The sequence below is a fragment of the Populus euphratica genome, unplaced genomic scaffold, assembly GCF_000495115.2.
Source record: "Populus euphratica unplaced genomic scaffold, PopEup_1.0 scaffold55.1, whole genome shotgun sequence".
Lineage (NCBI taxonomy): Eukaryota > Viridiplantae > Streptophyta > Magnoliopsida > Malpighiales > Salicaceae > Populus > Populus euphratica.
This window is the reverse complement of record NW_011499921.1, coordinates 304,412-329,037: the sequence shown is the minus strand read 5'-3', so window position 1 is coordinate 329,037 and position 24,626 is coordinate 304,412. Positions and strand designations below refer to the sequence as shown.

The following is a 24,626-nucleotide window of genomic DNA, read 5'->3' as shown; positions in this document are numbered from 1 at the left end:
TAAAATCAACTTTAACCTTTAAAATAAACTTGAAAATATTTGTAATAGCTCATGCCATTTTTTTTCTTGTACAATATGAAAACTCTTAAAATACTCTATCAAAATATTCTTATAATGTTAGGATTAATTATCCAAACAAGGTTGCCATTATAATGTCAATCCCAAGCCCCAAGTTGTGGAAGAATTAAGCCCTTCTTACACTTGAATTAGGTTTATCATGGGCTAACCTATATGTGTTGTAGCCTTGTTAAAGTTAGCATTGGCCTAAATATGTTGAATATGCTCATTCAATGCTTTTTTTAATTTTTCGGCCCTTAAACCTTTAACCAACCTAATTGACACCTCTAGTGAATCCTTTGTTGGTGGTGTTATATGTATCATCCCATTTTTTTTTAGAAAGATTTAACTTTGAATCATCACTTACATCAAACAAAATGGGATCTTAAATATTAAAATTAGCACGAATACCATACTTATATGATAGATCCACTTTGTAGGCATTGTTATTAATCCTATCAAAGATTTCAAATGGCCTATTTCTGCAAGGATGAAATTTTAGTTTTTGATGGGTTAAAAACCTTTGTTTGCCAATACACAGTCAAACCTAATCATTGAGTTAAAAGATAAATTTTTTGTGTTTTTTCTTCACTTTGAATGCATAAACATAATTTTTCTTCTTTCTTTGTTGTTGTACACTCTTACATAATGTTGTTCCCACATGTGCTTTATGATTGCCAACCAAACTAACCATTTTATCAACAAGCAAATGAATCAAATCCAAAATAATTAAAGTATCAATATTTATGCTTAAGTATACATGATGCACATGTTTAAGGGTATCATATTCATAGGTATTATAGGCAATACAGAGCCAATATTCTTTTTAACACTCATTAAAGACTTTTGGTCCATTCTTTAACTATTGTTGGGGGATGCTTGCATATCTATACCAGTAGCTATGGAAAACACACACACACACACACACACACACGCACTATTATTACAGGTATAATTATTTAAAATATTTTCACACACACACACACACACACACACACTATTATTCCAGGTATAATTATTTAAAATATTTTGTAGTAAACAACGTCCTTTGTTAGTGTTAATTCCTTTTTAAATAATAACTTAGGACTGTCAATATGAATACATGTATAGGTCATAGGAGTATCTCCATATTGATCGTCTAAAGATTTTAGGGAATAATATGTTTTATGCAGAGATACTTTTTATAGGAGCTTTATAATAATAAAATTTAAAAAAATTTTAATAACACATTACATAAAAAAAAATATTATGTGCAAAACTATGCTAACTTTATGATTTGTCATGTCAGATGGTGTTGAGTTACACATTTCACTTTAAATCTTACTCACACTCTCAAGCTTTACTTAAACAAGTTAGACATATAATAACCTCACCAAATATGAGTTATAAAATTATTTTTATTTGTTATGTGCCATTATTTTTTAGTCTCAAATTATTTTATAATATATATTTTTCATGTCTTAATGGTTATATGGATGTTTTATAGCAAGGATATGATATTAGCAACTTCATGAATTTATTGAGAGGAAGATGATTTATTGCTAGTAAAGGTCCCACTACACTGCTTTGATATCAATGAGATAATTTGCCTTGATAAGGTAATATGATATTTTGGATTGTCTTAACACATTCTAGATTATATTGATTCTAGTGACAAGTTGTTGGTTAATTTTGCAAGTGCACAAATCGTAACAAGTAATAAAGTGATAAGTAGAGTATCGTCCCATGAGGATTTATAAAAATTACTACTGATTACCAGAATATTTTAAATTATAATCTATTTAAGGAATCAAATGAGATAGTTTAATAAACAAAAACTAATGATTAAAATCAAACAACCAATTGATTAAATATTAATGAATACAATTATACTGGTTCTAGGATTCCTGGCTTACCGTAACTATTCATATATTAACTTTCTCAATTGAATTAATTACTCCTCATGTTGATAATCAGGTTTTTCTAATTTAAACATTAATCTCTCTCAAGTATCAATACATTATTTCAACAAGCAAATTTCATATACTCTATAAAAGTTTTGAAGTTGTTGAAATTTATTAAGTATCGTAAAACCTATAACGATTACATAAGCATAAGTTCCTAAGATATCTCTATCTAATAGATTTCTTAAGGTATTTCAAACAATAACTAAAACAATTATCACTTCTCAGTTTCAATTTAAATTCTAAATCATGTAGACGTTGGTCAAACATACACAAACATTACATATAAAATGAAATACTTAACAACTTAATGTAATAATTCAATCGAAAGAATTGTTTACATATTTATAGTAAGGTTACATAAAAAGTACCATAGTAAAAGTCTAATCCATAGTTAAATTAAAGAGAAACAAACTTGATACGATGAACATCACTTAAAAGCAGAGAATTGCAATGGAATAGATAGGTGTCCTCCAAATCTTTTATATTTCTACCTCTGTTTTTCGTGCCTCTTTTATGCCGCCTCTTCTCCTCTCTTTAGCTTATTTTAGGACAATACATTATTTCAACAAGCAAATTTCATATACTCTATAAAAGTTTTGAAGTTGTTGAAATTTATTAAGTATCGTAAAACCTATAACGATTACATAAGCATAAGTTCCTAAGATATCTCTATCTAATAGATTTCTTAAGGTATTTCAAACAATAACTAAAACAATTATCACTTCTCAGTTTCAATTTAAATTCTAAATCATGTAGACGTTGGTCAAACATACACAAACATTACATATAAAATGAAATACTTAACAACTTAATGTAATAATTCAATCGAAAGAATTGTTTACATATTTATAGTAAGGTTACATAAAAAAATACCATAATAAAAGTCTAATCCATAGTTAAATTAAAGAGAAACAAACTTGATACAATGAACATCAGTTAAAAGCAGAGAATTGCAATGGAATAAATAGGTGTCCTCCAAATCTTTTATATTTCTGCCTCTGTTTTTCGTGTCTCTTTTATGCCACCTCTTCTCCTCTCTTTAGTCTATTTTAGGGTTTCTATATATATCCTCCCTTCTTGCAGACCTCTCTTTTTTTCTTTTATATTGTGGCCTTTTTGCCCCCGTTGGAATGAAGACAGTTTCCTTTTATGATTTGAATTCCTTCCTATCCAGATATTGCGAGCCAGATTTTGAGGTAGGAGATGTGTAAATTCAAAGATCTCTATTTCTGGAGAAATTGTAAAAAATCAAATCTTCTTTCCAATAACACTGATCTTGTAATTTTTGGATCTCTGAGACTTGATATAAAGGCCACAGACCAAGACAATATTTGAAGTGCAGGAAATTCGGGTCTGATTTAATCCTTGTTTTTCGACTCTTTTTTTGGGTTTCAAAATAGCAAAACTGAGTTATGTGCACTTCATATGTTTTGTAGACTTTCATCTCAGATACTTAAAAATGGTGATGAACATCTGGAATTAAGTTGTATTTCTTCCTTTGCAACACATAATAAATTAATGTTCAATTTTACTATTGGATTCTGCCTACTCAGTAACCTAATATCTGAAAATACATTAATTTTCCACGAGATCAATAATTTAAAAATAAATCCATAATTCTAATTATTTAGTGCAACACATCCAAAATATTTCAAAATTAAGCATGAATAATGGAAGATATATATACTAAAAATTCTCTTATTACTAGTTACGTAGTATTAGTCGTTAAGGTAAGTGATGATGGAATTTGTTGATAATTCATGCAATTTATTTAGATATTAAACATACCATAAGAGATTAGATATTTATTTCTATAATGTAACAATTTATTATACTTATATGATCATGTTTTTCCAAACATTCATGTAATCTGATGCATCACAAACCCATTATCCAGGACATATTTGATGGATATGCAATAACTTTTTATGTAACATTATTTAAATATTTTTTTATAATATTATAAATGATGAGTGCTATTTTTTTAGAAATATATTATATACATTATTTAATGCTCAAAGAGAGTATCTGAAAATACATTAATTTTCCACGAGGTCAATAATTTAAAAATAAATCCATAATTCTAATTATTTAGTGCAACACATCCAAAATATTTCAAAATTAAGCATGAATAATGGAAGATATATATACTAAAAATTCTCTTATTACTAGTTACGTAGTATTAGTCGTTAAGGTAAGTGATGATGGAATTTGTTGATAATTCATGCAATTTATTTAGATATTAAACATACCATAAGAGATTAGATATTTATTTCTATAATGTAACAATTTATTATACTTATATGATCATGTTTTTCCAAACATTCATGTAATCTGATGCATCACAAACCCATTATCCAGGACATATTTGATGGATATGCAATAACTTTTTATGTAACATTATTTAAATATTTTTTTTATAATATTATAAATGATGAGTGCTATTTTTTTAGAAATATATTATATACATTATTTAATGCTCAAAGAGAGCAACAACTATATTTTGTGCAGGAGTCGATAAGATGGGATATGCCCTGATCAATAATATGCTCAATTTGTCTCATGGTGGACTTGAAAAGGCTAGAGAGGTTATGTGTCTCAAAGTAGTGTTACCAGATGATGAAATTACTTTTTGTGAACAATGAGATATAATTTGGGTGATTTTAGTATTGTTTCCTTCACGAGCACTATTAACTTTTTCAAGAATTGGAAAAGTTGAGGTTGTATAGGCTGGTTTATAAACGGATGCAAAATATTTCAAAATTAAGCATGAATAATGGAAGATATATATACTAAAAATTCTCTTATTACTAGTTACGTAGTATTAGTCGTTAAGGTAAGTGATGATGGAATTTGTTGATAATTCATGCAATTTATTTAGATATTAAACATACCATAAGAGATTAGATATTTATTTCTATAATGTAACAATTTATTATACTTATATGATCATGTTTTTCCAAACATTCATATAATCTGATGCATCACAAACCCATTATCCATGACATATTTGATGGATATACAATAGCTTTTTATGTAACATTATTTAAATATTTTTTTATAATATTATAAATGATGAGTGCTATTTTTTTATATGCATTATTTAATGCTCAAAGAGAACAACAACTATATTTTGTGCAGGAGTCGATAATATGGGATATACTCTGATCAATAATATGCTTAATTTGTCTTATGGTGGACTTGAAAAAGCTAGAAAGGTTATGTGTCTTAAAGTAGTGTTATAAGACGATGAAATTACTTTTTGTGAATAATAAGATGTAATTGGGATGATTTTAGTGTTGTTCCCTTCACGAGCACTATTAGCTCTTTTAAGAATTGGATAAGTTGAGGTTGTGTAGGCCGGTTTATAAGCTGATGTGATTTGTAGATATAATTAAATTATATGTTTTAATGTTATAAAAATTATGAATTTAGTTTAAATTTAATAAAATATTAAGTGAATTTTAATTGTGTTAATTTTTTTATGGCAGGGAATTAAGAAGTTGAAAAAACAGCTTTACTTTTTCTTTTTTTTTAAAGTGAGTCATATGTAACTTATGAGTTACAACATATATCGCTCTAAATTATTTTCTAGGCTGTATTATTTGCCATAATTTCTTAACTGTGCTATTTTTTTTAATAAAAAAACTCCTTTTTTTCTAAATCAATTTCGTCATTTGTTCTAGGTTGAGAAAAAGGCAAAAAGGACAACTACCAAATGACTCGTCGTTGTTTTTCCAAACTACTAAAACCAAACACAAGGCGAAAAAACAAAACATAAATAAAGTAAAAATCAAGTCTTGTGTTTCACCGGTAAGGTGGTTGGAGTTGTAGTCGAAGTTGAGACCTCCGCCCTCTCTTTCGATGTTTCCAAGAAATCCATTCCTCATTTCTTAACAAAACCCAACCATTTGAAACAAATCACTCTACTCCCACTTCTCTCACACACAATGGCTCTCTTTCTCCAAACCACCTTTCTTACTTCCTCCTCTTCTCTTCGCCAAAAACCCTGTCTTTCTTCCTGGGCTTCCCGCATTTCCACTTCAAGAATCCGCACCCCCGCCCGCGTTCATGCCAAGATCCGCGAAATCTTCATGCCTGCTTTGAGTTCTACTATGACAGAAGGCAAGATTGTTTCTTGGGTCAAGTCCGAAGGTGATAAGCTTTCTAAAGGTGAAAGTGTTGTTGTTGTTGAATCCGACAAGGCTGACATGGACGTTGAGACTTTCTATGATGGTTACTTGGCTGCCATCATGGTCGAGGAAGGTGGTGTTGCTGCCGTTGGATCGGCCATTGCTTTGTTAGCTGAATCCCCCGAGGAAATTGAAGAGGCTAAGTCTAAAGCTGCTTCTTCTTCGCCGGCTACATCTCCAGCCCCGGCGGCGGCGGCGGCGGCGGCTCCGGTTTCGCCGGTTTCGGAATCCACCACTGGTTCTGGGGCTGTTGAGAAGGCAGTCGTGGTGACGCCACCCTCTCCGTCGGTGGTGGCATCGGCGGTGCATCCGGCGTCCGACGGAGGGAAAAGGGTGGTGGCGTCGCCGTATGCCAAGAAGCTCGCGAAGGATTTGAAGGTGGATTTGGGGAGAGTGATAGGGAGTGGGCCTAATGGCAGAATTGTGGCCAAGGATGTTGAGGCTGCTGCTGCAGTGGCTTCTGAATTGGGTTCCCCAGCAGCGAAGGTTTCGGCGGCACCTGCCGTGCAGGCACCGCCCGGGATTGAGTTGGGATCGGTGGTGCCTTTTACGACGATGCAAGGGGCAGTATGTAGGAATATGGTGGAGAGTTTGTCAGTGCCTGCATTTAGAGTTGGGTATACTATTACTACTGATGCACTTGATGCTCTCTACAAGAAGGTAAGCATTGTTATTGAGCCTTTTTTATTCTTTTCTAATCACAATTTAGGATGTTTGAGCTGGGATTTGTTTGTTGGTGATGTAGTGATATTTGGATGTTGCTGCTGCTTAAGGGTGATAATCTATGCTATATATGAGATGATGATCTATTGTGTTTTCTATATACATTGATGAGCAGCTTAACATGGCTTTGTGTATTATACTTGAAGGTAGCATTTTTGTTTGATTTTTTATCTTGCTTTGCTTCTAGATTGGTAAATTGTTTGTGATTTTTATAGTTTAGGATCCTGAAACAGCTTACTACATTGCATTTAGTTATTTTTTTTGAGAATGATGATAGAGGAGAACATAAATCGATACCTTGTATAGAGAAAGGTTTTATAGGGATCTCCCTTCAAACATGCTGTTCAAGTAAATTCGTGTTTACTTGATGCTTTCCAGAGAAAGCTATCAACTTGGTTAAAGAATTGTGAAGTTATGAGTGTTCAATAATTTAGGTTCATTGATTATTCAGCAATTTAAGACCGGGTCTATATGGTATGTTTTGATTGTCTTGCACTGAATTCATTTGTCTGGTGATTCATCCTGACTGTCGTGCTTCCTGTTCTGTGCATTTCTAGGTCAAGTCCAAGGGAGTGACAATGACAGCATTACTTGCAAAGGCAACTGCACTGGCATTGGTTAAGCATCTTGTAATAAACTCCAGTTGCCGAGATGGTAATAGCTTTACATATAATAGTAGTGTCAACATTGCAGTTGCTGTGGCTATGGATGGTGGCTTGATTACACCAGTGCTTCAAGATGCTGATAAGGTTCTTGTTATTTTGCTTTGGGCTGTTCCATAAATATTCTGGGTGATAAATCCTTGTTCATTTTTAGTGCTTTATTTTAATTCATGTATCAGGTTGACATTTATTCCCTGTCAAGAAAATGGAAGGAGTTAGTTGATAAGGCCCGAGCCAAGCAACTGCAACCTCAAGAATACAACACGGGTACTCTAACTACTTGCTCTCAATTTGTATTTTAACTATCAGAATATATTTATCTGGAAAGCTTGGTGATTCATGTTCTGGTCATGCCATCCGAATTGCTTACAACAATTTATTTTGTTACATAATGTAAGTCAATAGCTTATCAACGTGCTGTCGATTTCCTAGGCATATGAATCTTAACTCTTTATCAGGTTGTGGACTTTAGTAAGGAATGCTTGTCTGTGGTTAAAATTAGTTCTAAATGGATTATTGTAACTTTAAAATTGATGGACTGGAATGGTAGTTTGAAGTAAAGCATCAGCAGAGCTACTTTATGTATTTAAGCAACAACTTAGTTTCATAGGATTGTATGGTAGTTTCTTCTCTGCCTTTCCCAAAGTTGGGAAGGGTTGCTTTTGCTAGGTTCACGATTCTTTTTTTGTTTAACGTGGGTGTCCGGGCCAGCTTGCGCGCACCACGACTAATTCCACGGGCCCTGAAGTTAACGACCATGTAAGCCTCCAGTGGCCATCATATGAGCAACCAAGGACTCGAACCTGAGACCACAGAGGGAGCAAACCCCTTAGTCCCAAGTCTTTACCACTTTGCTTTTGCTAGGTTCACGATTCTTGATATTGGTTATAGTTGTGGTTCTCAATTTCATGCAAGATTATGGTGGAGTGTTTTTTTTTTTAATTTTTTTTTATTATTATGTGTTTTCTGATGCTCAAAGTATTAATGTGTAATTCTGGTGCAAGATTCTTTGTTTGATGGATAGCCACAATCTTTCTATTCACAAAACCATTATTGTATATAACGCCATTACAAACTGAAAGGGTTTCTGGGTATTTTAATTCTAGGGTGACTATCCATTTCTGTCCATGTTGATAGGATTTGTTGCGATCTCTGATAATGTGGTTACAGTAATTTCTTTGATAAGCAGTTCAAAACCTTGATGTGATGAAGTTACTATGTGTTTCTCATTTGCTTTTCTCAGTGATTCATAGGCATGGCTGTTCTCTGGTTGCTGGTCTGTTTTCAATTGGATTAAACATGTTACCGTGATATTTCTCAATCTCATTTCATTGTTCTTGTGTGCTAATTTGCAGGCACTTTCACACTGTCTAACCTGGGAATGTTTGGTGTGGATCGATTTGATGCCATTCTGCCTCCTGGAACTGTAAGTGTTTTCACTTGAATATAGAAACCAACATATCCGCCGGATCCTCTACAAGAGGCCAGTACAGATAGTATGCTCGTTTTTAGTGATTGAATTGTGGTTTGGTTTTTTTGATCTGGATGGATGATGCAGGGAGCAATTATGGCCGTCGGAGCATCACAGCCAACTGTTGTAGGTACCAAGGATGGCCGGATTGGTATGAAGAACCAGATGCAGGTAACGAGCTTGCCATATTCTGATTTTCTGAAAACGCTATCTCTCTATGACAATTAGTTTAATTCATTTTTCCTGTACTGGAAATGCAATATCTACAGGTAAATGTTACAGCTGATCATCGTGTAATCTACGGTGCTGATCTGGCTGCCTTCTTGCAAACACTAGCAAAGATCATTGAGGACCCCAAAGACCTTACCTTCTAATTAAAATCCCAGCAGAAATCATTACTTCCTGAAGATTTCCTTTTACCTCTATTTAAAAGCTCATCCTTCTCTGGTAATCATTCCTTGATATCCATGGAGTTTACTCAGAAAGAGAAATGCAGGAGCTCTTATCTCTGTCCAAAGTTCTATGTAGAACAGGAGCAGAACTGGGAAGAGAAATTTTTATTTGGGTTTCAGATATCAAAACTTTTTTTGTTTATGTTAATGTTGTCATAACGGCCGGATGTTTTTGCATTTTATCAAAAAAAAAATAACGGCCGGATGTTTTTGCATTTTATCAATTTTTTTTTTCTTTTTTTGCGATTTGTTGTTGTAGTTTTAAACATCAGTCATGTGCAACAGAAATGTGGTCTTCAATGTTCTATCTTGGGTCCGTAAAGTTGAGTTGATGGATTGATGGTTTTATTTGAAGAAGATTGCTATCTGGCGATCAGGAAGAAGCAGTTAGCATCAATTCTGATGTGCATCTTTCTCCTTCCCTTGTACAGTTTCACAAGTAAACAGCACTTGCCTAGAACTGCCAGCCACCATCTCTTGTCAGGTACAGATTAGCTTGAAAACTTGCAATAGTTCAGCAACTTACATGACCAGGGCTTGTTTGGTCATTTTTTTTTTAATGAATTTTTTCTTGTTTTAAATTAATTTTTTCAGGTATTTTTTTAATTATATTAATATGCTGATATTAAAAATAAATATTTAAAAATATTATTTTGATGTATTTTTAAATAAAAAATACTTTAAAAAACAAATATTGAAATGCTAAAAGAGGAGAATCTACAGATATTGGCAGAGCCAGTGTGCAATGTATTCTCTTTATATTTAATTGATGCTCTCCTTATCGGCAATTATGAATCTCAACTTAAATAATTTAGTAATTTACTAGGTTGAATGCCATAATTGTTTTTGTTTTATATTTTATAATTGTTAAAACAAGTTAATAAAAAAATATTAAAATAATATGTTTATATTTTATGTGATTAAAAGCTAAAAATATTAAAAATACAATAAAATCATGTTTAAATTCTATTTAAAAATTTTAATAATAAAAAATTAATTTTAATTGAATTTTCATAAGCAATTTTTTTTTATTATTATTATCAAATTCGATACATAATAATTGGATTTTTTTATTAAAATTTAAATAAAAATTAGATACATAATTGTGTCGATCAACTGTTGAACCCACGACCTCTAGCTTGAATGATTGTTACGCTTAAGAAAATAAAACACGTGATCTTTAGTCTCTATATGCGCTAACCGACAAAACTAAGACATTATTTATTATCAACTAATTAGTAAAATTTCGTACGGTGTTTTACTATTTATATAAACGCTATATCACTATAAATAAATAAATAAACCCTGTTTTTTTTTTTATTAAAACAAGTTAATAAAAAAATATTAAAATAATATGTTTATATTTTATGTGATTAAAAGCTAAAAATATTAAAAATACAATAAAATCATGTTTAAATTCTATTTAAAAATTTTAATAATAAAAAATTAATTTTAATTGAATTTTCATAAGCAATTTTTTTTTATTATTATTATCAAATTCGATACATAATAATTGGATTTTTTTATTAAAATTTAAATAAAAATTAGATACATAATTGTGTCGATCAACTGTTGAACCCACGACCTCTAGCTTGAATGATTGTTACGCTTAAGAAAATAAAACACGTGATCTTTAGTCTCTATATGTGCTAACCGACAAAACTAAGACATTATTTATTATCAACTAATTAGTAAAATTTCGTACGGTGTTTTACTATTTATATAAACGCTATATCACTATAAATAAATAAATAAACCCTGTTTTTTTTTTTATTATTGTATTTTGATAAAATTTAAACAAACTTGTGGCTAGATGTTCCGTCACAATGTAAAAAAAAGGTTGATGGCCCATCACAATGTACAATATATATATATATATATATGTTAAATTAGTGTTTTTTATTATTTAAATATAAGATTTAGATAATTGAAAGAGATTGTTAACGACAAAGGTAAAAAACAATATCATAAAATAAATATTTTATATTTATATTCATTCAATCAATTTAAAATAAAAATCGTTTTAAAAAAGTTTAGTTTAACAATAACTTAAAATAAAATATCATATATTTTTTTCAAAATGAGTGGAAAACCTATAGGAAACAAAACCAAAACAAGAAAATGTTTGAGGATGAAACAAAATGAGCTAAAAAAAAAAAGCAAATCCGAATAAATTTTTTTAATTTAGATTAATCTTTAAAATTTACAATTCATTAAATTTTATATTCGGGCTCAACCTAGAAGCTCAATATTTAACTAATTCAATGTTAAAAAAAATAAATTAAATTAAATTAATTTTTTTTAAATTAAGATTTATCAAATATGAAAAAACATTTAAAGCAATACTAAATTAATTTAATATTGAATAATGAAATAATTTAATTGAATTTAATTAAAAAAACAAAACTCCTTTTAGCAACTGAAAAAAACGTGAGGCAACACTTGTTATTCTTAAAACAACTGAAAAATCCTATAAAAAACAAAAAAATTAAAGAATAAAATTGAAAAAATTAAAAAAATAAAAAGCAAACTTGGACAAACCTCCTAATCTCAAATGAATATCTTAAATTTACAACCTATTAATTTGTAAACTTGATCTCAATCAAGAAACTCAACACTTAATAAATTTAATGTTAAATGATAAAATCATTAAAAAAAATAAAAAAAAAAATTTCAATGTAAAAAACAGCAATAAAAAATTATGTTCAAATTCAATAGAAAAAACCTCATGATAAACGCTATATCACTATAAATAAATAAAAAAACCCTGTTTTTTTTTATTGTATTTTGATAAAATTTAAACAAACTTGTGGCTAGATGTTCCGTCACAATGTAAAAAAAAGGTAAAAAAAAGGTTGATGGTCCATCACAATATAAATATATATATATATATATATGTTAAATTAGTGTTTTTTATTATTTAAATATAAGATTTAGATAATTGAAAGAGATTGTTAACGACAAAGGTAAAAAACAATACCATAAAATAAATATTTTATATTTATATTCATTCAATCAATTTAAAATAAAAATCCTTTTAAAAAAGTTTAGTTTAACAATAACTTAAAATAAAATATAACCAATAGGAAACAAAAACAAAACAAGAAAATGTTTGAGAATGAAACAAAATGAGCTAAAAAAAAGCAAATCCAAATAAACTTTTTAAATCTAGATTAATCTTTAAAATTTATAATTCATTAAATTTTATATCGGGCTCAACCTAGAAGCTCAATATTTAACTAATTCAATGTTAAAATAAATACATTAAATTAAATTAATTTTTATTAAAAATGAGATTTATCAAATATGAAAAAACATTTAAAGCAATACTAAACTAATTTAATGTTGAATGATGAAATAATTTAATTTAATTTAATTTAATTAAAAAAATAAAACTCCTTTTAGCAACTGAACTCGTAGAAAGCAAAAAAAATAAAGAATAAAACTAAAAAAAATAAAAAAAATAAAAAGAAAATTTGGACAAACCTCCTAATCTCAAATGAATATCTTAAATTTACAACCTATTAATTTCTAAACTTGATCTCAATCAAGAAACTCAACACTTAATAAATTTAATGTTAAATGATGAAATCATTTAAAAAATACAAAAAATAAAAAAAAATCAATGTAAAAAACAACAATAAAAAATTATGTTCAAATTCAATAAAAAAAACCTCATGGAGGATTAAATTTAAAAAAAATTAATTTTAAAAACCATTTTAAATAAAACAAATAATAATTAAAATAATAAGGATAAAATTTAACAAATAAAAGAAATTAAAGAGGGATGAAACTAAAATTAATCTAATTTTATAAATTTTTTCAAATAAAATAAATACTAATAAAAAAACTAAATATAATAATAAAAAAAATCCTGATTGAAGGTTTGCATTGATGTTTTTTTAAGGATCAACATGCTTAACAAGGGTCAGAGAGAAAGAAAAAAAAGAGAGAGAGACTGTTGACGACGATCAACATGCTTAACAAGGGTCAGAGAGAGAGAGACTGTCGACGATGAACAAAAGGCGATGAAATCACACGTTCTTCTGAGCAGATAAGAGCCGCCGAAGAAATTCTATCACCACCTTGAAAGCCACCTTTGGCCACAGAAAGCCTCCACATGCACCGCCATAATTTTCCTGGAGCTCTCACAAGCCTCCCAAATAATCATCTAAATAATATTATATATTTGATAAAAGGCATATGAGCCCCTATCAAATCAATAATTGTTAAAAAAACTAAAATTAAAATACACAAACGTTCCTAATATCAACTTTAATTTTTGGATTCCAGGGGCAACTTCAGCCATTTACTATGTAATTAAACATGAAAAAGAAAAAAAATACCCCAAGTGAGATATATATCATTTTACTTTTAATGGTAAAAAAAATTATTATCCTTTAAAAAAAAATTGTATACATCAATCTATTCCCATTTAATTCAGCAGTGCCAAGTAAATCTCAAAAAAAAAAAAAAAAAAACCCTTCGAAGCAAGGTTTGCCAGTTGTGTTAAGAAGGACAAAGACATTAAAATACCGTTAAAATTCACATTGTTTTGAGTTTATGCACACAGTAAATAGCTGATACTTTTAGCTTTTTTAATTAATAGGAGTTCTACTCGCTAACGAGCAAAGCTGATAGCAAGGTAAAAATAACTTCGGAAGAACGCCTGAAACCTCTCGTTGGATCCATGAGAGCTTGACAATAGGCGAGCTATCAAATGATGGCAAAAACAGAGAGGTGGATTAATACATTCCCAAAAATTCTCTTCCATGTATTATGTATACATAGGAACTGCAGATTATACAAGCCAGTTCGGTTGCAACAGCTGCCTCATTTTGTGCAGCAAGAAACCTTTCTTCTATCTACAGTTTTGAACCAAAGACTTGAAAAGTGAAGTCTTTCGAATAAATAGAACTGCTTCTTCTAGGAGGATTGTATTCTGAGCTAGTCCTCATCGTGCATTGAGGATCATCCTTAACACACTCTTCATCTTTGGCCTTGCTTCTGTGGAAACACTCACGCAACTAAGGGCAATCTTAAGGACTGCAAGCATCTGGCCTCTGACAGCAGGTGAAGTCCTGCTGATGTTAAAATCAAGGATGTGATCCAACTTGTCTTGCTGTTTTGACTTACTTAAGACCCACTTGGCTAGTTCAGTTCCCTCACTTACTGCTGGCCTTCCTGTCAGCAACTCCAGTAGAACGACCCCAAAGCTATATACATCCCCAGCCATTGTCACCCTCATTGTGTGTGCATACTCTGTAAGGACCACAATCACTCATCAAGTCAATATCAGAAAATCAAGCATATGACAGAAGGATTCATTAAGCAGGATGAAACTATTCACAATAAGTTATTCGATAACAATGTTCATGGGAAAAATTCATGAGTTTGGCCACAACCAATTCATACAAATTAAGATTTGAATACTTTCTGGATATTAAGACGAGCATAAAGGGTTGTTTACCTGGTGGTATATAGCCGACAGAGCCAGCAACTGTCGAGAGGCTGCCAGTGCTCTTTGTTGGATCGATCACTTTGTGGAGCTCAATGTCTCCTACGAGAGGCTCCTTCAGAGACTTGAGGAAAATGTTTTGGCTTGAAAGGTCGAGGAGGAGAATCGGACCAGAGGTGCATCCATGAAGAAAGGTAAGGCCCTGAGCAACTCCAACTGCTATACTGTAACGGCTTGCCCAGTCCAAAGCATCTCCCAGTTTACCATGAAGAACATAAAAAAGGGTACCCTTTTCAGCGTATTCATAGAAGAGATAAGCACTGTCCATGCTCAATACATAGGCCAAAGGAGTCATGACATTGGAATTGCTCAGTTTCCCTAAATCTTCCAGCTCTTGTCCGAATTTATGATGGCTACCCAATTGGAATATCTTGTCGCTCCCGTTGAGCTTCTTGAGAAAGTAGCGTGCTCCAGAAGGCATGGTGGCCTCATAGTATGTTGAAAACCTAGTCTTCAACTCAATGTTCAATGGATCAGCCGCTATTTCCATGGTTTTGGTGAAGTCGATGTTAGACCTGTGAATTCCATTTGTAGTCAACAGAATGCCAGCGATTACTTGAGGAGGCGGAAGCTCTTCCCCTGATTGTGACTGGTGATTGCTAACCTTGAGAAAGCGTCTGGATAATGATACAGCTATAATCGAGACAGCTCCAACAGCAAGAACAGCAGCAACAACTGCAAGCACAACTGGTACAGCAACTGATTTCCCCTTCTTTGGGGATTCTTGGGGAGTTGGTGTTGCTGTCTTGTTTATAAGTCCTGCATTTCCTCTTGCACTTAAAGACACATATGGTTTGAACCCTGGGATGACTCCAGAAAGCTGATTGTTTGAGAGTATCAACTGATTTAGGGATTCCATTTCAGTAAGAGAGTTGGGAATCTCACCCGAGAAATTGTTGTTTGAGAGATCCAAAACTTCCAAGTCCTTCAGTCGGGAAAGAGTGTCAGGAATAGATCCTTGAAAGAGGTTGCTGCTGAGATTCAAGGAAATCTGCAATTTGACTGGCATCGATGGAATCGTTCCATTTAGTTGATTTTGCCCAAGTTGGAGTTCTAACAGATAGTTCATACTGTTGACAGTGGCAGGTATTGGACCCTGAAGCTTGTTGCATTGCAAGTTCAAGCGAGCAAGGCTTTGCAAGTTCGAAATTGAAGAAGGTATTGAACCAGTAAGCGAATTCCAGCTGATGTTCAAGATTGATAACTTCTGTAATCGAGTGATCTCTGAAGGGATTTCTCCAGCCAAGTTGTTGTGCTGAAGCTTCAAAACTTGAAGATCGTTGAGATTTCCCAATAGTGAAGGTACAGAACCTGCAAGGTAATTCTGTGCCAAATTCAACAGTGCCAAACTTCGGCAAGAACCCAACTCAGGAGGTATCACACCAGTCAACCTATTGTTATCCAGCTCCAAGTAAGTCAAGTTCTCAAGTGTCCCAAATGAAGAAGGTATCGAGCCACTGAGCCTGTTTCTTCCCAATCTCAATCTAAGCAAGCTTGCAGATATACTCGAAGGTATTGAACCATCTAACTGATTGTAAGACAAATCCACAAGTTTCAAATTCGACTGTGACAAAATGTCTGCTGGAATAGGCCCTCTTAACTTATTGAAACTAAGATCGAACAAACTAAGATATCTTGTAATTCCACTGGGAATTTTACCATCAAACTCGTTTTGATTTGCTGCAAATCGAAACAAGGTTGGAATATTTGAAATGTTTGCCGGGATATCTCCACTCAAATTATTGGAAGACAAAATCAAGAACCTCAACTTTGTGAGATTTCCAATCCTAGAAGGAATAAACCCATCAAGAGCATTTCCACTAAAATCAATCTCGTTCAAGTTCTGACAATTCGCGATATCTTGAGGGATAGTACCTTGGAATTGATTCATAGAGAGCTGTAGACTCTCCAACTGCAAGGACTTTTCAACGTTTACAGGAAGAGGACCACTGAACTTATTGAAACTAAGATTCAAGCTTTTGAGTGCAAGCAATCCATCTAACTGTGGACTAACATTACCAGACAAAGAATTGAAAGACAAGTCCAAAGATTCTAACCCAACAAAACCATTAAAAGTTGGCAAAGGACCAACTAATTTATTTTGGCTAATATTCAACAACTTTAGCCCATCTATCCTACCACAATCATTGACGAAATCATCTGGGATTAAGCTCAAACGGTTTTTAGAGAGATCAAGGAACTGTAAAGTTTCAATCTTGCAAACATCGGACAAGGCATTAGAGTTGGAGAGACCAAACATAGATAGAAAAAGACCAGTTATTGATGAGTTACCAGAGCTACATGTAACTCCCTTCCAAGAACATGGGTCTCTAGTAGCATCCCATGAAGAACCAGAAAAGTTAAGGAACTTAGACAGATTGACCATGATGCTGGTTTGGTTTGAGGATAGTTGAGAGAGCACCGCAGGAAATAACAAGAACAAAAAGGACAAGAAAATAGAGGTTCTTTGCTGCACATACCTTGCTGTCATCTTAGCTGAACTATCCAAGTTTTTTTTTTCTATTCTTTATTCTCTGTCTCTGGATGTGCAAGCGTGCAGTATTTTGTATATATTTTTGTTGGGTTCAGTTTCAGGTGAAGAGGGACAAAATAAAAAGAAATGGCAGGCACCGAAGAAGAGAAAAGAAGAAAGAAATGATTTTTTAAGACACTGAGGGAAGGAGGGAGGGAATTGAGGGGTTGTGGCCTTAACTGTGTTTCAATTTCAAAGCTAAGTGCTCTGCGTTCTATGGGAAAAACAAACGAAAGGACTTCTGCTGCTCTTTTTTTATCTGGACAAAAGAACAGCATGTTTTTGCTGTGTTTGTGATGGTAAATTGAGGTTTTTTTTGTATTTTTTCCTGTAGTTTTAACGCTTAAATGTTAAAAAAAAAAATTACAAATCATAATTGAAAAACACTTTTACCATTTCTTTGAACTTGTCAAGGAGGAAAAGGAAGGGACTGTTGTTTTCTTCACTCGTTTGCTTGACTTTGACGCTTTGGACATGTCAGGTACACATCTGGCCTTTCCATGAAATTTTGTGATATAGTAGAAAGTATGAACAAGGGAGAGTGAAGTCTGTTTTGAAGACAATACCATTTTTAGTCTTCGGTGTGGAGCCCCGAAGTGAACGTCGAAAGCAGCCTGCCATAAGAAACGCGTTTGGAATTTGGAAGAAAGACTTTTCTTTCTTTCTGCAGTTGCCGTCAGATAAGTTCATATGAGGACGTTTATTAGAAATTTCTTTCTCTTTACCTCTAATTAAAGTTAAACTAAAATAATAAATTATTCAACACTACAACTTGAATCCACTACTGTTATATAAAGGGTGTTTTGAAAATATAATAATGATTGTTTTTTAAATTATTTTTATTTAAAAATTATTAATTTTAAAATTTGATAAACCTTGTTTAGAACGTTATATTAAACAAAGATAAATAATAAATAATTTATAATTTTTTTAATTATTTAAAAAATTATATATTAATTTCACCATCTTATTATATTCATAGTTTTTTATTTAAATTTGATTATTAAAAATCAAGTTGGTTAAGTGTTTGCTTTACTTATTTTGAGTCATCCTACAAGTTACTTAAACTATGCTCCAACCAATTCCCAATGGAATGAAATCACTAGTGCAAAGAAGTTCTAGATTAAGTATTTTCAAACCCTAAACATGGGAAATTTCGTATACCAATTAGGTGCATCAAATGAGGCAACAAAAGAAGAAAACTAATACATAGCATGTTTTGGCACATGTGTGTAGCAAATTTCATCAACTTTTGCAAAAAGTTATCCCATTATAATTTCCAAGAATTTTACCCATTTTATTTTAGAATATAATCTAAATTAGATCCTAAATTGAATAAATCATAGCTAAATTTAATAATATTTATTTTAAATATGTGATTTATTAATATTAACTTTTTAAAATATTATTTTATTTATTTATTTAATACCTGTTTGAAAATACAGCACAGCAAACTGAAATGAAACCAAATATTTATAGAAAATGACTAATTTTAATTTTGTAAAAAATTAATATATTTAAATATAGATCATTGTTTAATTTTATTTAAATTTTATTTGGGTCAAATGGTAATCCTAAGTTTGATGTTGGAGAAAATGTAACATCATTTTCAAGAAATTACCAAGTATTGAAAATAATTGAAGATATATCACGAAATTGCTAGCAAAATGTTTTCATCTCATCTATTTATTTAGGCTTGGAACTACGACCAAGTACATTTCTAGGAGCTTACCTTCCCTGCCCGTGGCTTGCCATGTCTTACCGTGCCTCTTACTCTAAGGTTGACATTTGCTTCGGAGAGCTATAATATTTAGTTTTCGTCTCCATTTTCTTAATATATATATATTTTAAAATGTTCTTTTGTTAAAAAAATAGGAAAGAATTTTGTCATATTTTTAAAACATAAACCGTAGTTTTTAATGTTAAATATTACCTTTATTTTATTCAAATAAAATCTTGAAAAGGTTATATTTATTCAATCCAATAAAAATTAAATTTATTACATTATATTTATAATAAACAAATAATGGCAATAACCAAAATATGAAAAAATAAAATAAACAATCTTAATATTTTATGTTGCCATAAACACTTTTATATAAAAGAGACATATTATATTATTCATCATTTTAGTTAATATTGAAAGCAATATTTTTTTAGGAAAGTAGTAAAAAAACTTGTAAAGAAAAATATTTGAAAAATATTAAAAAAATTTTTCCAAACTTAATACAAATTTAAAGAACCAAAGTATTTGGAAAAATATTGCTTTTAAACAAAACACATAATAGTTTTTCAAGAATAAATATTGCTCTATTCCTGAATATCTTTAAATATCTTGAAAAAAAGTTTGACAAGATTAACTAAATTATAAAAAATAAATAAAATAAATCATAAAGTTTAATTCACAATCAAATCAATATTAAAGGATAAAATTGAAAGAAAATAACTAATTTAAAAAAATATTTAAATCAATTGGGTTAACCCGTCAAATTTAGAATCTGTGTCATGAAAGTGTGATAACTAAATAAAAAATTAATATTAAAAAACTAAATTAAATAAAAAAAAATTAATCAAAAAGAAAAAAAAAACTATAACTAAAAAACATCTACCTTTCATTGCAGATTAGCATAGTGAAAGGTTGGTGCCTTTTTAGTATAGAGTATAATTTAGTTCAACCTTTTTATTTTTTTCCTTTTCTTTATTTTTTAATTTTTGCCTTAATACAAAGCTTTTCAAGTCTAGTTGTGTCCAATTCAAGGTAGCCTTGCTTGACTAAAATTGTGTATATTTAACATTTTTTGGACTTTATATGAGGCTTTTCAAGCCTAATTGTGTACAATTCTAGTAGCTTTATCCAGTTGGAATGGTGTCTACATTGATCTTTTTTAAATTTTTTTATTCAAATGATGATTACTTGAATGGAGAGTGTGTTTGAATAAAAAGTATGTCTGAATGAAAAGTGTTTTGAGTTTAGGCTAGGTCATCTTTATTCCTAAATAAAAAACTAATTAAATGTGAGGTGGAAAAGTCTCGTAGAGATCATTTTCACCTAAGATGGTAAATGTTCTAAGTTCAAGTTAGATCATTCATATATTTTAAATAGAAACCATATTCTATTTGGAGAGGTAGTTGTACCCAAAAGAAATGTTCATGTTTGAATTAGGTGATTGTATTTGAAAGGATGATTCATGCTCAATTTGGTTATTTATACCAAAAAAATTATCCATGCCCGAATGGAATGTTTATACTTGAAGGAGTTGTTTATGCACTAATTGAAAATCATATGGAGATTTCTTAGTACTCAGAAATTGTTCTTTGTTTTTGAGTAAAGTTGTTATTTATGTCATCATTGAGACTGAAGTGGGTGAACTCTTTTTTTTTTCTCAAGTGGAGATGGTATTCTACCCTTGGGCTTCCATTAAGAGTTTTGACATTTTAACTTAAATAAAAATTGTTTTGTACCAAGAAAAAGTTGTTGTCTTTGTTAAAAGTGTGAAACCATGTTATCATAGAGATGTGGATATTTCTAATATAGAACATCATAAAGATTGGTTTGTACATGTGATTAGATATTTTTATACCCAAACAAAGTTGTGCTTCGTATCTAGAAAAAGTTGTTCCTTATATTTGGGTTGGAAAATGCCTAGACAAGATTGTTTTTTTTCACCGGATATAAAATGTGTTTTTTTTCACCGGATATAAAATGTGTTGTACATAAGCAAAGATGTGCTTTATACCTAAGTTTGAGAGTGATATGGAGTGAAACATACAATAATTATTTCATAAAGTTGTGTTGTACCCAAGCAAATGTATTCTTTTGTTTAGGTTGCATATTCATATGCATAAATATCATGATGAATCTTATAGATTTGTACTCGGGCAAAGGCATTCTTTTTTCTAGGCAAGAAAGTCATATGAAAAAAATATTGTATGACAAGCATTTTATGGAGTTTATGTAACATCAAAGCAAAGATGTCTTTATATCTGGGTAGAATAGTTTCTTTGATACTTTGAATTTTTTTCTAGGTTTGTGTTCGCCAACTTGCTTGACCAAAATGGCCTTGGTGTCTTCGTGAAGAATGTAGTTGTCTAGTTAAAGTAGTCATTTTTGCCTAGATGAAGTCTTGTAATCAAGATGTTTTTATTAGAGCAAAGTGACCTTTTAGCTCCAAGGATAGAAAATCAAATGAAGACATAATGATTTATCACAAGGATTCTTTCATAAAGATTAATAATCTAAATGCATTGATAATGCGAGTGATGGAGCTAATGATTGAGCCACTTGTTAAGAAAAAGATAAGGTCATAAGTTATTGTTTGTTTAGAAATGCTTTTTTGAGTATTCTCACTTGTTGGCTAGTTATGAAGATCTTGGAGATCTAAAGAAGTTATTAATGCATGTACAGTAGACAGGTTTGTTACCCTTCTATGTTCTAGAGTTTCTAGGTTGTCGAACATGGAAAGAGGTGGAAAGAGATAATAAAAAAAAGAAAGAGATTGAGTTGTTTTTATTCAATTTTTTACACATGATACTATTAATGAGGTTCATGAAAAACCTCACTAGATTTAGGTATTTTTAAGATTGATAGTCGAGTTGTAATGTTAAAAATTTATTGTTGAACTTGATAATGTTGAAGATCATGAGCACCTATAAAATAAGTTCAATGAATATGATAAAGGATCCTCCATGCTTAAGTTATCATAAATATAAAGGGAAAAAAACCTTTAAGGATGAGTCGTGTGTGTTTACAAACGTGTAAGAAATATTGAGAACTTGAAAAAAAAAAAAATCTATATGTACATTTGTGAGCTAGTTCTCTCTTTTATTTACATAATGATTCATAAGATTTTATATACTTACGAGCCTTATCCACTTAGATGGAATAATAGGCAAGAGACCGCACGGTTTTTTATAGAGATAATTATGCGATAATAGCCTAGATGAGGGATCATATTGTTGAGTATGAAAAGATTTTTTAGTGGAGTAAAACATATTATATCTAGAGTAGCATTACGAAGAACTCATTAAAACGTATGAATTCCTTGTGATTAAAATCAATTTCTGCTAATACCATCTTTGTAATGCATTTCAATAATTATTGATAATTTATATGAAGGCATGAGAATTATTAGTTAACGCTTGTGGTATTTGACCACCTAGCTTCCTTCCCCGGTCACTAAGTCAAGCTATTTATGGCATGACCAAGTATTAATAAATTAGCGTTTTAACTTTTAAATTTTATGAATTGAGTTACTAAATTGTTAATATTTACAATATCAAGTATTTCGAAATATATTAGTTAGGGATTCATAGGCATATCTATTAAATAATGACATTAACATGAAAAACTAATAAAAAATATAAAGTTGATATCATTCTAGATATACAAGTAGATGGGGTTTACAGGTCCGTCCCTGTGAAGAAAATTTTTTTTTGATAATTTTTTTAATAATATTTATTTTTTTAATCTAAATAATAAAATAACTAATTTTTTAATCCTTTTAATTTTATTTTCCGATTTCACATAAATTAAGTTAAAAAAAAACATAGATTCATCACAACCTATACTTCATGCTTATAAGATATATTCGAGGAAGTTTTGCTAAACTTTGTGAAACATAATCCATATTTCATGATAAGTTCATAATGTTAATAAATTTTCTTATAAGATTTTAGTGTCCATCTTATTATTTAATGAACATATCACTAAAATATTCATTAAGACCCTTGAATAATTCATGCACAGTGCGAAGGTAATTATAACTACCTTCGCACAGTATCAAATGAAGTGAACTTGCAAAGCGAGGAAAGAGAAGAGGAGAGACTTACCAGGTCTGCTACGCCTGAAGACGAAGACGAAGTTGAGGGCGATTGGTGCACTGGTTGGGCAACGCTTCTTTCTTCCCTTATGCTTCTGTTTTCGTTCTCTCCGGGCGTCCTTCTCTCTAGTTTCTCTCTGTCTACTCCTCGCTCTCTGTTTTCGTTCTTTCTTCGTCTTTGTATTTTTGTCTGTGTGTTTTTTCGTTCTCTGTTTTTCGGTGCTTCTTGTGTTTGTTCGTTCTGTGTCTGTGTCTATTTTTGTGTGTCCTCTGTGTCTTTTCTGTTTCCTTGTGTTTTTCTCTGTTCGTCCTCTGGGCGTCTGTTCTCTCTGTATTTTTCTCCTTTTTGTGTTTCTCTCTGTTCTATCTCTGTTCTTGCGTCTATGTTTTTGTTTGTGGTTTTTCTCCGTTCGTTCGTTCCTTTGTTTTTCCTTTTTTCTGTCTTTTGTTCTGTGTGTCCTGTGCTTCTTGTGGCCTTGTGTTCTCTTCGTCTCCCCCCTTCTTTGTGGCCTTTCAAAGCCAGAGAATGCCATGCGTTCGTGCCTCAAGATAATGAGGCGACCTTTGCAGGACTGTTGTTGCAGGACTAATGGTAACGGCATTTGGAGATGCATCGTGGGGAGCTAGCAGAGACTTGATTCATGATTTGGAACCGTTTTTTCTTCCTGCTGAATCGGTGAGATGAAGAAGGTGTTGACAAATAGTGGTTTTCGAGACGGCGCCGGTTTTTTTAATGAAATGGTTATTTTCAATTTGCCCCTTGAACTTCTGACGTTTAGCAATTGAGCCCCTATTCCTGGAAAATCTCTCTTTTTTTTATTAATTTTATCCTTTGATTAATTGCAATTGAACTCTTTAATTTTGACCCCATTTACAAAACAGTCCCTTTTTTGCCAATTTAATCAATTCAGTCCTTAATTGGCTCTTCAACTTCCAATTCTTTCAAAATTACCCTAGGAAAAATCAATTAACCCCCATATGATATCACCATCTATTCACTTTGATCCTTAAACTTTAATTTCTTGTAATTTCAACCCAAATCAACCTCAAACTGTGGTATTTCTTCAATTAAGCCTATAATGTTATTAATTAAACTAATTTCAAGTTTAATTTAGTCTTCAAACTTATCAATTCGTCCAATTTTTTACCAAATTGACTCTCAAATTTATAATTTTGTTCTTATTAATCTTCAAACTTTTAATTTGTGTTATCTTGATTCAATTCTCAAATTTTTTTATTCATTTATTTTTTA

General features: G+C 31.1%; 2 protein-coding genes across 3 annotated transcripts; one reads left to right on the top strand and one right to left on the bottom strand.

Moving 5' to 3' along the window:
- Window positions 1-5,773: 5,773 nt before the first annotated feature.
- On the top strand, window positions 5,774-9,633 carry EMB3003 (2-oxoacid dehydrogenases acyltransferase family protein). The gene is made up of 6 exons (XM_011039847.1): window positions 5,774-6,856; window positions 7,477-7,668; window positions 7,761-7,848; window positions 8,937-9,007; window positions 9,140-9,223; window positions 9,322-9,633. The coding sequence occupies exons 1-6, from the start codon at window positions 5,954-5,956 to the stop codon at window positions 9,424-9,426; spliced, it is 1,443 nt and encodes a 480-aa protein (XP_011038149.1). The 5' UTR covers window positions 5,774-5,953; the 3' UTR covers window positions 9,427-9,633.
- A 4,592-nt stretch (window positions 9,634-14,225) lies between these two features.
- LOC105135123 (leucine-rich repeat transmembrane protein kinase family protein) lies at window positions 14,226-17,883 on the bottom strand. Of its 2 annotated transcripts, XM_011039846.1 has the most exons (3): window positions 14,975-17,883; window positions 14,434-14,766; window positions 14,226-14,369 (listed from the first exon to the last, which is right to left on the bottom strand). In XM_011039846.1, exons 1-2 carry the CDS (start codon window positions 17,511-17,513, stop codon window positions 14,459-14,461), a joined length of 2,847 nt encoding a protein of 948 aa, XP_011038148.1. In that variant the 5' UTR covers window positions 17,514-17,883; the 3' UTR covers window positions 14,226-14,369; window positions 14,434-14,458. The 2 variants fall into 2 exon arrangements, with proteins under 2 accessions (XP_011038148.1, XP_011038146.1); XM_011039844.1 differs by having other exon boundaries at window positions 14,226-14,766; window positions 14,975-17,882.
- Window positions 17,884-24,626: the final 6,743 nt, after the last annotated feature.